Source organism: Amblyraja radiata, chromosome 10 (assembly GCF_010909765.2).
Source record: "Amblyraja radiata isolate CabotCenter1 chromosome 10, sAmbRad1.1.pri, whole genome shotgun sequence".
Classification (NCBI taxonomy): domain Eukaryota; kingdom Metazoa; phylum Chordata; class Chondrichthyes; order Rajiformes; family Rajidae; genus Amblyraja; species Amblyraja radiata.
The window spans coordinates 55,836,861-55,852,355 of NC_045965.1; the positions used below are offsets into that span (position 1 = coordinate 55,836,861).

Here is a 15,495-nt window from a genome sequence, read left to right on the forward strand (position 1 = left end):
TGGGACTATCGCAACGTTTAAGAGTCAGTTAGACAAGTACATGGATAGGACGAGTGTGGAGGGGCATGGACCGAACGCAGGCAAGTGGGACTAGTGTAGCTGGGACATGTTGGCTGGTGTGGGCAAGTTGGACTGAAGGGCCTGTTTCCATACTATATCACTCTGACTAATGTTAGGAGAATTTTACATTTGCAGTTGAACTGAATGTTAGAGCCAGCCACAAAGAGATGTGTTAGTAGCAAGAAAGTACATTAAGACTTCACGGCAATGTTTTTGTGGGCTTGGAGGTTCGTAGGTAACAGACAGCAAGATGTCGCCTGGAACAAGTGCATCTTCCATTTGGCTATAGGAAAAATGACTTTGGTGAAAGAGAGGCTTTGCATGCCTTTGACCATTGCGATTACAGATTCTATTTAGAATGTGGGCAAGGCCGGTATTTAATGCCTGTCCATAAATGCCCTTTCAGTTTGCTGCTTGCTGAGGCATTTGAGAAGACAATTACAATTCCACAATATTGCTGTGGGTCTGAAGTTGCACATAGGCCTGAATGGGTAAAGATGGTAAACATAAGGAACTGTAGATATTGGAACCTTGAGCAAAAGACAGTGCTGGAATAACTCAGCAACATCCTAAGAGAACATAGGTAGGCGACATTTCAGTTCAGGACCCGGAAACTGTCCTATCTGTGTCCTCCACAGATGCTGCCTGACTTGCTGAGTTACTCCTGAATTTAAAAAAAAAAAATTTTGAGTAATGATGGAGGGTGTCTCTACGGACACAAGGGCAGCACAGTGGTGCAGCGGTAGTTTTACAGCATCAGAGACCCAGGTTCGATCCTGACTACAGGTACTGAATGTATGAAGTTTGTATCAGTGTACAGGTTTGTAAGTTAATTGGCTTTGGTAAAAATTGGAAATTTGTCCCTCGTTTGTAGGATAGTGTTAGTGTATGGGGATCACTGGCCGGCGTGGACTTGGTGGGCCGAAGTGCCTGGTTCTAAAGTGAAAATCAGATGGGTTTTTAAAACAATCCAGACCCTTAATGATTGGGCTGCAAACCATAAGCCACAATGTTGAGTAATAAAGTCCAACGTAAGCCTAACAAATGACTGGATTTTAAATTCCGTGGTTGCTGTGATCGGATTTGAACCGTTCCCTCTGAATACTTGGTCCAAGTCCCTTCGTTAGTAGTCTGGCAATTTTACTAATGCCCTTGATATATTTACAATTCTTATTGCTGCGTTCCCATTGCTAACAATACATGCACTTGGTAATGGAACCTGTTCTTCTTATACTTGTATAGGAAGGAATTGCAGTTGCTGTTCCATCCTGAAGATGGACACAAGTTGCTGGAGTAACTCAGTTGGTCAGGCAACATCTCTGAGTTACTCCAGAGTTAGAGTTAGCAATACTTGCTATTGTTATCCTCGGGTATTTGCAAACCTATAATTCCTAATTAAGAGTTTCCTCCTCATGATAAATCAACATTCGTTACAGAAATAATTTGGAATTTGTTGATACTGCTTTACTGTGTGAAATCTAATGCCCCTGTCCCACTTAGGAAACCTGAACGGAAACCTCTGGAGACTTCGCGTCCCACCCAAGGTTTCCGTGCAGTTCCCGGAGGTTGCAGGTAGTGGAAGCAGGTAGGGAGACTGACAAAAACCTCTGGGAACCGCACGGAAACCTTGGGTGGGGCGCAAAGTCTCCAGAGGTTTCCGTTCAGGTTTCCTAAGTGGGACAGGGGCATTACTCGGTTGGCGAAATGAAATCTTGAATATCTATTTTCTGCATCTTTCTGAAGAGAATCCATTGTTTTTTTTTTTTGTTAAATGCTGACAAACTGCCAGTGCTACTTATTGGTTCAAGTACTTAGTTTATCCTTTTTATAGTAGCAGCAAGTTGGCCGGGGGCATGTAAACTGTAAACAGACCTGTTGTCTTCGTCTTGCGTATGCTGTGCACAGCCTAAAGTTGTAGATCATGTGTGGACATCCAGGCCAGGACAGCATCAGTAACTGGGTGGATGGCTTCGATGCCCCCAGGGAAAAGTCTCAGTGGGCAGTCATTCACGATGTGTGGGGTGGTCTGGTCTGGATGTCTGTTTTCCGATAGTGAAAAATCTTTAATTTCCAAAGGGTCTTGGTGCACACTGAGATAACACTGACGGAAGCAACTCCTAATTCTTAACGTTTGCTTAAAAAATGTTAAAAACTAAGCAGTGACTTCGTTTTTTTAACTTTAACATTTCTGATGTTAAATGGACCTTTTGCTGAACATATGTGCAGATCCACTGTAGCAGAATAATTAAAAAGAGCTGATGTTGTGAAGTTCCTTCAAGAATGTAGTGATCTATCGAATATTTTTGTTGGGTCTAGACCAAATGTCTGACCATACCGTTTGTCATCTTTGCTTCTGCAGCTTTTATAGTCTCTGTAAAAGAATTGTTGCTTCAGCAAATTCCTGTTTTTATCCTCCTTGCAAAGATCAGTTGAGTGAATCTGGTGTGTGGTGGTTCAAACTGGATGGCTCCACACCAATTTGCCATGTCGTAAATCAGGATTTTAGTTGAAAAAGCTGTTAAACTGAAGGGCTTGAGACCCATCGTGTGGTGTCTCAGTGGTTTAAGCGGTTTTTAAGAAAAATCTGAAATTGATCAATATGGGTCTCGCAATATACGGAAAGATTGTGGAGTTTGAGATGGAGCAAGAAATGCATCTGTGGGTTTAGTTTTTATGCGTTTAAACGTCCAGTGGGTCACAGCACGGAGGATGAATCTTAGAAACAGAAGAGGTGCAGGAGAAGGCCATTCGGCCCTTCGAGCCAGCACCGCCATTCAATATGAATGTGGCTGATCATCCAAAATCAGTATCCGGTTCCTGCTTTCTCCCCATAATCTTCTTGATTAGTAAAGGTGTTAGGGGTTATGGGGAGAAGGCAGGAGAATGGGGCTGAGAGGGAAAGATAGATCAGCCTTGATTGAATGGCAGTAGACTTGATGGGACGAATGGCCTAATTCTGCTCCTATAACTTATGAAATTATGAATCCCTATTTCTACATGGCACTGGTGGGAAAATAAGAGAATGGGTAAATTGTACACCAAGCAGAGAATAATTAATGGACAACAAACTTTCCCTGAATCCTCTTACTCTTAGAAGAACTAATTTAGATGCAAGCGCAGTAATTCTGTAGAAACGAGCAACTGCAGATGCTGGTTGACAAAATGAGACACAAAGTGCTGGAGTAAGTCAGCAGATAAGGCAGCTTCCCTGGAGAACATGGGTAGGTGAAGTTTTAGGTTGGGACTCTTCTGTATCCATGTGCTGTAATCAACAGATCATCCATCCATCCATGTTCATATGCTGTAGGTAGACAAAAGTGTTGGAGAAACTCAGCGGGTCAGGCAGCATCTATGGAGCGAAGGAAATAGGCAACGTTTCGGGCCGAAACCCTTGTGTTGGGGAGTATTGGGAGTAGAATGGAAGTGATTTAGATAAAGATTAAACTAGAGGCAATTTTGGAAAAAAATGGGCAAAGGGGCATGTGTTTGGAATCAGAAAAGACGAAGGTGGAAATGTTCAGCATAAAGGAGCTTACAGGAAATATATGGACTGATGCCTTGCAGTGTTTGTGAAGAAAATGCAAGTGGAACACTCATTACTGCCTGCATATGGATTGACATGATCCAGGTTCAGTTATTTTAATCATAATGATCTTTCAAACTAACTGGGAAAACTACAGGCTTCTTTTAATATGCGTGGAAACTGTGCTGAGAAGTCAGACAGAGGGTGAAGAACAAGTGCGGAGAACCTGGGAGAAGTACTGAATCAGTGGTGGGTGAGCCGTTAACATGCAGTTCTGGGGCATTTTGAGATGAATTGAGATGCTTGTGTGGTGGTACAAAGTGCCAGAACCTGCCATGAATATATTTGTAAGTATTCACTGACTTGGGAGTTCATGGGGGTTACAACGACAAAGAGTTTAGAGGTCATGGACAAGTGCCCATTTACTTCTGCACTCTGGCATTTTTCTCATCACTGTAGCTGTTGACTGTACGTGGCTTGACACTACTCGTATATAGTATCATTTGCATTGATTGATTGGATAGAGCACAAAAGCTGTATCTTGATACACATGACGAATAATGAACCGACTGATACCAACATTAATCCCGTTTTATTCTCTCCACATTACCATCAATCTGCCCTGGATTTTGCTATTCATCTACTGGCTTGGAGTGGCCATGGTAATAAATTAGCCCATCAAAATGCATGGGATCTTTGGGATTTGAGAGGAAACCGGATCTCAAACTCCAAAGGAAGCACAAGTGGTCACAGGGAGAATATGAAACTCCGCACAGACATCATGGAAGGCCAGGATGAAATCCTGGAATTGTCAGCCCGCAGCTGTAGCTATTATGTTGCCGCTGCAAGGTTGTCAGGAGACTAGACTTTGTGAAGAGCATAAGGGAATTGTGGTTTGAACAATGAGCCTTGCAACTGAAAACCCAGACCTGCTCTTGACATTGAAGTTCCGCTCAGCTTGTGTCGTAAATTGATTCCAGTAAATCGCTCTACTTATTGCTGAAGTATTTGAGCATTCATTATTTTAGTCTGGTTTCTATCCTTTGAAATGATCTTAGTTGTACCTCCACCGTGACAATGTGAACACTGGTATGTTTTATCGGTTGCATAAAACTCATGGGATTTCTCCCCCCGCCCCCTTCACAGTTCTGGTTTGGCAATTGAGCTGTTTAATCATTGTCAACATCAGGCTGTCAAAAGACTTGCATTTAATACTGTAATAGACACAAAAAGCTGGTGGAATTGCTGCCTTACAGCGCCAGCGACCCCGGTTCGATCCTGACCGCAGGTGCTGACTGTACGGAGTTTGTATGTTCTCCCTGTGACCGCGTGGGTTTTATCCAGGTGCTCCAGCTTACTCGCACATTCCACAGACGTGCAGGTTTGTAGGTTAATTGGCTTCTGTAAATTGTCCCTTGTGTGTGGGATAAAAGTAGTGTCCGTTGATCACTGGTCGGTGAGCTGAAAGGCCTATCTCCACTAAAAATCTCTAAAACTAAATGAAAGAATTCTAGCAAATGTAAGTAGAGGGATATGATGTGGGTTACTCTGGAAAATATTTGTTTTGGACTTGCAGGGGAAACCAGTCTGCAGATAGTTCTCAGGAACAGAACTCGAGAGCAACTATCTGTGTCTGGTTTTACTGAAAGATTTACGTCTATCTTCTTGACGCACTCTGCTTTTAAAAGCATTTCAGTATCAGATGCATAAACATTTATTTTAATTAGTCGTTCAATGATCCGTGGCCTCTTCAGATGTTTTGTGTCACTACAGCGAAAGCAATATTTAAAAGCAGCTGAACACAGCATATTTGAGGCCTGGATATTGACTCAAGTGTGTTTTATTGATGCAAATTAATTTCAATTATAAAAATGTATGGAGTGGTAGTATTAGTGAGGGAGTAGTCTATTGAACTATCATGACATGTCCAAGGCTAAACATGGTGTTCAAAATGGCTAAAGTGTTTTACCTTGGGCTGTCTCATCCATTCTTTCTTTACATTTGTGGCATTTACAGTTTGATGTTGTATTGACTTGTATTATAGACCTTACTTTCTCTTTTAGACCCTTAAGTTTCTGGGAATAAACTTGCGTGTATTAGTTTAGGTTTATTATTGTCACGTGTGCTGAGAAACAGTGGACAAACCTTTTTTGTGCTGTGCAGGCAAATAATACCATACGCCAGTGTATTGGGTAGTGCAAAAGAGAAAATAAGCAGAGTTCAAAACATAGTTTTACAGTTACGGAGAAAGTGCAGGTTTCGCGTGAAAGGATTGGAATGAGGCAGATTGGAAGATTGGGTTTTATCCATGACATTTGAGAGGTCAGTTCAAGAGTCCAATAACATCGGAGAAGAATTGTTTCTTGAAACTGGTGGCACATGCTTTCAAGCTTTTAGTTTATTATTGGCATGTGCACCGACGTACTGTTAAAAGCTTTTGTTGCGTGCTATCCAGTCAGTGAAAAGACTACACATGATTGCAATCAAGTCGTCCACTGTGTACAGATACAGGATAAAGGGAATAATGTTTAGTTCAGGTAAAGTCCAATTAAAGATATTCCAAGGGCCTTCAATGAGGTGGATAGGTCAGGACTGCTCTCTGGTTGGTGCTAGGATGGTTCAGTTCACTGATATATGCTGGGAAGAAACTGTCCCTGAATCTGCAGGCATGCATTTTCACACTTCTGTAACTCTTGCCTGATGGGAGAGGTTGAGAAGAGGGAGTGACCAGGATGAGACTCATCCTTGAATATGCTGGTGGAGTTTGCCGAGGAAGCGTGAAGTGTAGCGCTTGCTTTCTGCATGACAGGATAGGGGGGAAATAGAGAGTCCCTGAGATGTGAGTGGCCCTTGATAATGTTAGCTGCTTTCCTGAGGCAGTAAAGTTGATTGGGGGAGGCTGGTTTGAGGCTGTGTGTGGGCAAAGCAGTTGCCATACTGAGTTGTGATGTATCAAGATAGGATGCTTTCAATGATAGAAATTGGTAAGAGTATTTTGGGACATGCTGAGTTTCCTTAGTCTTCTGTGGGCGTAAGGACATTCTGAGGCACATAGGACATATTGGAGGTCAGCTGAAGGTTGGCAACGGGGTTATGCATGAATAAAGGATTAGAGAGACTGACAAAATGGATTCCCTCTCCTGAAATGGGCATTTCCACAAATTTCCTGTTTTACATTTTTACCAGAAAGGGTTCTGTGAAAACTCAATGACTGTGAGAGAACTTTGCTCTAGATAATATCTGCTCTTTGTGTTGAAAACAAGAAAATCAGCATCCACAAGGACTAGCTAGTCTGCACACCGCTTGTATTAGTCATGGGCAGGGTCTAGACACACAAGGGAAGATTGTCACAATGGAGTAGTCAAGCACCACTTAGTTTGAAATTTAATCCAAAGTTTGTGCCTTTTTTAAATTTCTAACAGTCTTGAGTTATTTAACAATGATTTGAAAGTGGAAGCTTTCAGTAAGCAACTGTGAAGATCATTAATGCCAAGGTTCCTCAGACACTACCTAACCTTGTCTAAATAGCTTTGGATTCTTTTCGGAGCTTTAATCACCAATTCTCGACTGAATATATCTGAGTATATCCGATGAAATGGCTTTGTGCAAGTTAGTCCTGACATTCTTTCACCATGAGTAAAGTAATGAAGGTAATAAAATGCAATTCTCTGTAGGATGAAGCCTGAAGTGTTGCAGGAAGCTCATTTTTCAGGATGAAGCATGACAGAGTCATCATTCTCAGTGCGTTTGAGATGTAGACTAGATTATGTGATAATGTGGGTAAATCATGGTTTGGTTTCCTTCCAGATTCTTCAGAAGTATGACCCTCAAAAGGAGGAGGAATTGAAAATCTGGATTGAAGAAGTTACAGGCAAGCGCCTGGGTGAGAACTTTCAAATCAGCCTCAAGGATGGTGTCATTCTGTGCATGTAAGTAGCTGCGAGTCCTTTGATACTCTTGATCATTTTCTGTTCTACAAATCTTGTGCTTCACATTTTCACAATGACAATAATAACTTTATTAGCCAAATATGTTTTGCAACATACGAGGAATTTCATTTGCCAAGTCAGTCGTACAATAAAAAGCAACGGAACACACAAAACACATTTTTAGTCTAGCCTTCCCTCAATTTGGTAATACACCACTTCCAAAGGAATCATCGCCATCAAATGACTTGCTTTATACAGTGTCTTGTGTGTCCTTGGATGACCTGAAGTCTTTGCTGGCCACTAAAGTACTTTATCTAGTGTAACAAGACCTAGCATTTATTCAGCCATTTGTTGATAAATGGAAATAAATATTCATGCCGCAAATGTGGCAGGCAATGACTATCTCCAACAGGAGATTCTATCCATCTATCTTTGACATTCGGAGGCATTCCCATTGATGTGTCTCCCATGCTCCAAGGGCCATGGTGGACGAGAAGGCAGACTGGGCTCTCCACAAGTACTGAATATCCTGCAACATGTAATCAACCTCCTGGCACCCCAAGGTACAAGGTACAATTCATGACTGTGATGGAGTACTCTCTACGTACCTGGATTAGTGTATGTCTAACAATGAGCTTGACTGCCACCAGAACACAGTATCCTGCTTGCCTGGCACTGCTTCCACTGCCATTTATTCCTGCCACTAAAATGGCTGTGTGATGCAAAGATCTTAGAGCGGAGCAAGATGGGTCACTCCTGCGAAATACAATGGGCTGACGTGTAGTACGCTACGGAGGGGATCCTGGGCATTTTTCCCCGCCCATTTTAGTAACCGGAGCCTACCCGACTCGCAGTGTAATCAATGTTGCGGGGCAACAGTTTGTGTGTGTGATATAGGGTTAGATTCATAATTCTGTCAGTTCATACTTCTTGTCAAGAATAAAATTTGACTCTGGTAATTGTCTTTTTTAATGTTTTTTAAATCATTTATTTTTAAATGGCTCACAAGCAGTGTTTGAGTTGATTTTGTAGGAACCGGAACCGACCCGACTCGCAGAGTGATTGACATTGCGGGGGAAGTTTTTGTGTGTGATATAGGGTTAGATTCATAATTCTGTTAGTTCATAATTCTGTTAATTCTTGTTAAAGAGTAAAATGTTTATAAACACACATACATGAATGTGATATAAATGTATATAATCATATAACACACACAATTATATTTCTTCTGATTTTATATCCAATGAAGAACTTTATTTCAGACTAGACAAGGGACATTAAATAAGAAACATTGCAAACCCCCCCCCCCCCGGCACCCCCTCTCCCCGGGCCGCGCACCCCCTCTCCCCGGGCCGCGCACCCTCTCTCCCCACTGCCCCGGGCCGCACACTCCTTCTCCCCGGGCCGCGCACCCCCTCTCCCCGCTGCCCAGGGCCGCGCACCCCCTCTCCCCGCTGCCCCGGGCCGCGCACCCCCTCTCCCCGCTGCCCAGGGCCGCACACTCCTTCTCCCCGGGCCGCGCACGCCTTCTCCCCGCCCAAGTCAAAGACCAAAGCGAAGATACGGGAGCGGAGGCGGAAACAAAGATTCGATCTTTGGCCGGAAGCAAGATGGCGGACCAAGCTGGCTGCTAAAATGGGTCCTATAATCACCCATGAATCTGCCCATGACCGTTACACGTTTGCGTGAGAGTAACCCATCTTGCTCCGCTCTAAGATCTTTGGTGTGATGTACAGTCTACCTCAGTTACTCTGCTTGCATCTCCCAAATCTGTGACCTCTGCCACCAAGAGGAGAATACCATCACTCGCTAACTTGCTCACAAGGCTGACTCGGGGGAAATATTCCCATCTCTTCACTGGGTCTTGAGCCTGATGCTCTCTACTGTTGGAAGTACCCTTTCCAGAAGGACTATTGCAGTTTAATATGGGATGGGTAGTACACAAGCCAAAACTCTGCCTCGGCAATGTTTTGCGCTCATTTCTGCACAGACAAATTCATAGAATATGACATTCAACTCGTCCATTAGGAATGACATTCAAAACATGAGGGACAGATTCTTCAAAGGTTCTAGTATTAAAAATGGGGGTGGGGGAAGTTGCAAGTATTCAAACTAAAATCACATACGAAGCAGCATCTGTACTTGCATGCTTGGTAAAATTCCTGTTTAATGACAAGCACTATAAATTCTGACCTGATAAATCTAACAGAAACATTACAACCTTTGCTAAAGCGGATTGGCATGCTGAGACTAGCCCTGGTTCATTGCATGCCGAGGACGTGTTCAAAGAAAGTTTAGATACGGCATGGAAACGAGCTCTTCGGCCCACTGAGTCCACACCGACCAGCGATCACTCGTACACTAGCTCTTTCTACACACTAGGGACAACTTACAGAAGTCAATCAACCTACAAACCCGCAAGTCTTTGGAATGTGGGAGGAAACCGGAGCACCCAGAGAAAACCCACGCCATCATAAAAATAACTTACAAACTCTGCACAGACAGCACCCGTCGTCGGGATCAAACCTGGGTCTCTAGCGCTGCAAGGCGGCATCTCTACCGCTGTGCCGCCCAATGGAGTTGGTTTTTGAAGGAGTCTTGCCACATAAAGATGGTTGCCTTGAGGTAAGTGGGGAAAAGCCAGCTTTGATGAAGCAGCTGCTGCAAAACTGTATGGTGACCAAGCACCTCGCAACGAGGCAGTTCTAGATGTCTAAACAGATGACAAAATACTTGACTTTATTCCCATTTAAGTTACGTTTTTTGCTTCTCTAAACGTGAGATTCCAAAGCCCTCTTGTGGTTACGCATGACTGTGCATCAATCAGCATTTGATCCGCAAATTTTTTATCGCGGGTTGTGGTAACTGACTATTCTGATACGGCACGGGATTTTCACAACACTTTTTATGGCATTCCTCTGTCAGTGGTCCAGTTGGAATGCCTAATTTGTGTAGTGAAGGTAATTACAGCTCTGGGGATTTTGTTATTTCCTGCCATAAAAGGCATACTCGAATGTTAGCTTATGGCTTCATTGGGAGTACTCTTGCCTTGGAGTAGGTGGGTTCAAAGATTTTTTTTTTTCCCAGAGCCTGAAATGCAAATCTAGTCTGACACGGCTGTAAAGAACCGTGTTAAGTAACCACTGCAGAGTTGGAAGTGGCAACATTTGGATGTGATGTTACTGTGACCCAATCTGCCCTCTCTTATGGAAGGGACATTGTTTCATCCTGGCCAATTTTCATTCTTCATTTAACATAGCCAAGATACGATTGCCTTGCGCTTTACTTGTCTTGGGACCTTGCTGTGCAACGAGGTACCGCATTACCACAGTGAAGATGGTTTCCAAAGAAAGTTTGTGTAAAGTGCCCTAGAGTGTAGTGAAAAAGATGTGGAAGGTAGCAAAGAAATGGGCCAAATGCCATCTCGGAAGTTCAGGTGGAAATTTTTTTTTTTAAGTCTTAGTTTTTTACCCCACACAGGGTTTTGTGCAGATATTGCCCTAAACTGCAGTCTCAAATGGATTTTTGCCAGGAAGTCCACAGCTGCTGAATGTAAGAGTTTATTGTCTGTGAAGTTGGCTTGGACTATGTTCTGGTGCCCAAAGAAGCCATTATGACATCCACATTTATTGATAATTCAATTCCCTCAGTGGAAACTATATGAATCTATATAGTTCTTTATGGGCAAATAAAAAGTTGAGATGATATTTTAATACTTCAGAACAAAACAACTGTGAAATTAATTAATCCCATCCATGGAGATTGGATGGTAACTTTTTCGAAGGCTCCTTTGGACGATTTTCCTCGCAGTCTGCTTGTTAAATTAACTCGGCCAACAAGTCGAGCAAGCGGGAGCTTGAATGATGAGGCTTGGAGCCTACGTAAACATGACTGAACGACTATTTATTTTCGACAGACGATGAGGTTAGGCCAGGTCTGACTTTTAATCAATGTTGGTTAATGGCTGTTTGGTACGAGATGCCAATCCAGAGATGTAATAACATTTAAAGATATCTGCCAGCTTCTAAAGTTGATTGATGGCAGTATTTTATCTAATTGATGCATTTTAATAAAAGCTGTGATTACTTGTGTAGTTTAATTTCCTGTAGAACAGTATTTTGGAATGTAAGATTTGATGTTAAATTGAAATGATGATATTTCAACGCGTAAAATGTCGTTCTGGACCTTTTGCGGCTTCTTAAAGGTCTAAGTCTAGAAGCCATTCTACTAATGTCTGATCATTATTTTTCCAGGCTCATGAACAAGCTACAACCTGATTCCATCAGGAAAGTTAACGACTCCAAATTAAATTGGCATCAGGTAAGAATACCTCGGATAGTTATAGAAAATCAAGATGGATGAAAGGGTAGATTGTCTCACTTTTTTTCCCCGCAGGTTAACAAAAATGAGTTCAACGGTACTTTATTGTCATGTACAGAGGTACAGTGACATTTATTTTATGCATACAATTATGTAATTAAGCACAATAGTACCCAAGTACAAGTGTAAGAATAGTAGTTTCCACTGAGGCAGTACACATGTGTTGCCATGTTTCTGGCACCATCTTGTATCGTTCAAGTTCCAAAGTTCTGATATCTAGAGTTTTAACTTGGCTGCTGGTGACACGGGGTCGGTGTTCCAGGGTTTCGCCTGGCAATGATGTCAGTGATGTCCTCCATTCCCGCTCCTAGCTGCTGCAAGCTGCGTCTCATCCTGATGTAGGGCCTCGAGCGGCCCACTCCGCCAACTCGTCGCCCCACGGACACACCGTCCCCTCAACTCTCACAGCCTCCGTGCCCTGGGCTGTCTCCTGCAACTGACCTCGCAACCCCCAGAGTACCTCCGAGGACATTGGTGGTGCAGCGGTATAGTTGTTGCCTGACAGCGCCAGTGACCCGGGTTCGGTCCCGACTACGGGTGCTGTCTGTACAGAGTTTGTACATTCTCCCTGCGACCTGTATGGATGTCCAGTTTTCTCCCACACTCCAAAGACGTACAGGTTTGTAGGTTAATTGGCTTGGTATAAACGTAAGTTGTCCCTAGGGTGCGCAGGGTAGCCAGCGCGAACTTGTCGGTGCGAACTCGGTGCTCCGCGCTCTGAATCTCTCAAAACTAGACATGGGAGGTGAGCCCACAGCCCGCCCACCGGCACTGCTAATGTACACTGCTGCCATCTTTAAGGAGCACAGGTGAAAGATGCAAGGGGATAGTTGTTCAGGGCTATTTAAGTGGAAAGCTTATTTTTATGGGTGATATCTGAAATGTGCTGTCAGACATGGGGGTGGTATCAGATACGATCACTCCTTGGTGGACATTTACACCGGCACTTGATTAGTCAAAGCATAGAAACATACAGACATAATTCTGTGCTGTAAGATTCTATGACGACAAAGGTTTTCTTTAAACAGTTTTTAACTGGTGGTGTCCTGACAATGAAAATGTTTTTTAAATGCTGACGTTACAAATCTAAATTAAAATGACATACATACTTGAGTCTGTTCGTTCAGCATCGGTGGAGAGAGAAAACAATAACGTTTCAGGTTCAAGTCTCCCTTTTCCAGTTCTGATAAAGGGTGTCTCACATGAAGCATTAACTTTATTTCCTCTCTCTTCAGATGCTGCCTGATATGAGTGTTTCTAGTTTTATCTGTACTGGCTAATTCAGGGGCTTGGGACTTCAGATGTATTTAGTGACTTGCCTGTTATCCATCTATAAAGCTGACGGGGTATATGATCTGGCACCTTGGGCATAATGCGTGTTCATGACATATTTACATTACAGTCACCATAGTTTGAGTCTGATAATGTCTTGCGATTCAATAACCTGCAAATAATGGTGATTAAAATGGCCACTTGGGCAGGATTTTCATTATTGCACCCTTTAAATTGGTTCACTTTTAATTATTTGACATAGTGACATAATTAAAAGTTGTTGCACAGCTGCTGGGCTAACGTTAGCTATAGGACCAGGAAGCAAGTTTACTTCACAATTCCCTGTGGTTCCAGATGACAGTCCAATGCTACCAGTTTATAGGTTGTTACTGTCTGAAATTGGCTGACCTCTCCAGAGGTCTGTTTAGCTGAGTTTAGAGATACAGCGCAGAAACAGGCCCTTCGGCCCACCGTGCCCACACTCACCAGTGATCCAAACACACACGCACACCCCCCGCACGCACACCCCCCGCACGCACACCCCCCGCACGCCCACCCCACCCCCGCCCACACCACCCACACCACCCACACCCACACCCACACCCACACCCACACCCACACCCACACCCACACCCACCCACACCCACACACACACACACACACACACACACACACACACACACACCACCCCCACACACACACACACCCAAACCAATTTACCTAAAAACCTGTGAAAAGTGTCTGGGTGTGGGAGAAAATCCATGCAGGTGACGGGAAGAACGTACAAACTCTGTTGTGGGAAGAATTTAATTTTCCAAGTTGCGTTTGCCTAAAGACTGGTCATTTGGTGTAGTTCACTGTCCCATTTTCAAAGAGCCAGGAGGAGTAACTGTCCTCTTGCTAAAACTGCACTTCACTAAGAAGCATATAATTTACTGTACATCACTTAACTGCTTGGTTCATCTGTCTTCAGCTGGAGAATATCGGTAACTTTATTAGAGCCATGCAGTGTTACGGGATGAGACGACATGACATTTTTGAAGCAAATGACCTTTTTGAAAATGGGAACCTGACTCAAGTACAGACGACACTTTTGGCCCTCGCAAGCCTGGTAAGTGTGAATTTCCTCTCCAGAGTTGTTCTATAATGCACCCCCAATTCTCCCCAGAGATGCTGCCTGTCCCGCTGAGCTACTCCATCATTTTGTGTCTATCTTCAATTTAAACCAGCATCTGCAGTTCCTTCCTACACATTTTGTCTACTCAACTGTGAAACCTCCTCAAGGTATGTCTACTTTAAAGACGTTCTTCTCCTCTCTCCGACGAGAGTTCAACCATATCCTCTCTCACTGTTTGTATTTATTTGGTTGTTGTCTTTTTGCACAAACTCCGCGAGCATTGCCACTTTTCATTTCACTGCACATCTCGTATGTGTATGTGACGAATAAACTTGACTTGACTTGAGTCGCTGTTCCCCATCTGTGATTCATCCTTCTCTCCGATTCTACGATTCCAGCATTTTGTGTCTATCCCCGATATTATTAAGCATCTTGCACTTTTGTTACGTACATACTTAAGCAGACTTTGTTTCATTTGACAATGGCACTCTGGTCACTTGCCTCAGAAGTGTGGTGTGGGTCGGTGTAGACGAGTTGGTCGAAGGGCCTGTTTCCACACTGACTGACTGACTGAGAGGCCAATCCCTTCTCCGGGATTTTAATTCCGTATTGTACAAGGTGTTGTCTTCTGGACATTGCATTGCACCTGGTTTACCTGGTCAGGTGGATGTGTATTCTATTGGGGTGAAGTTGTTGGTGTGTGTGTGTATGAGACACATTTTTCTGTCTGGTGCTTATCCCACAACCAACGTCATGAAAAATGAATGTGAGATTTTTTTTATTTATTAGCTCTGCTTCCAAAATATGTAATCCATTGGGTGAGCCAGGGGGGGACTGAGGTGCAATGTGATTGCTGAACCTGTGTGTAATTCAAGTCGACAATGTACAGAACGAAGTGCTGTGCAGTCTACCACATTTTATTGACTGCTCTGCAAAAATGTTTGAACCTCCTGCACAGGAGATTAGAAGATGCACGGAGGTTAGCATTACGTTCTAGTCATACAGTACAGTAACAGGCCCTTCAGCCCAACTTGTCCATTCTGACTAAGGTGCTCATCCATGCGACTCGTGTTCAATTGGCTCGTATCCCTCTAAACCTTTCCTATCCACGTACCTTTGTAAATGTTATTGTGCCTGCCTTGACACTTCCTCTGGTAGCTTATTTCCCCCTGGGGGTGAGGGGAGGGGGGGAGGGGGGTGGAAGGAAATTGCCA

At 43.5% G+C, this 15,495-nt stretch overlaps 1 protein-coding gene across 1 annotated transcript in view; it reads left to right on the forward strand.

The window, feature by feature from the left end:
* Positions 1-15,495, forward strand: part of cnn3 (calponin 3) — a 53,478-nt gene that overhangs the window by 28,460 nt on the left and 9,523 nt on the right. The window contains exons 2-4 of the mRNA XM_033028910.1: positions 7,391-7,512; positions 11,766-11,832; positions 14,138-14,275. Of these exons, the coding sequence (XP_032884801.1) occupies positions 7,391-7,512; positions 11,766-11,832; positions 14,138-14,275 (327 nt within the window). The remainder of the gene's footprint in view (positions 1-7,390; positions 7,513-11,765; positions 11,833-14,137; positions 14,276-15,495) is intronic.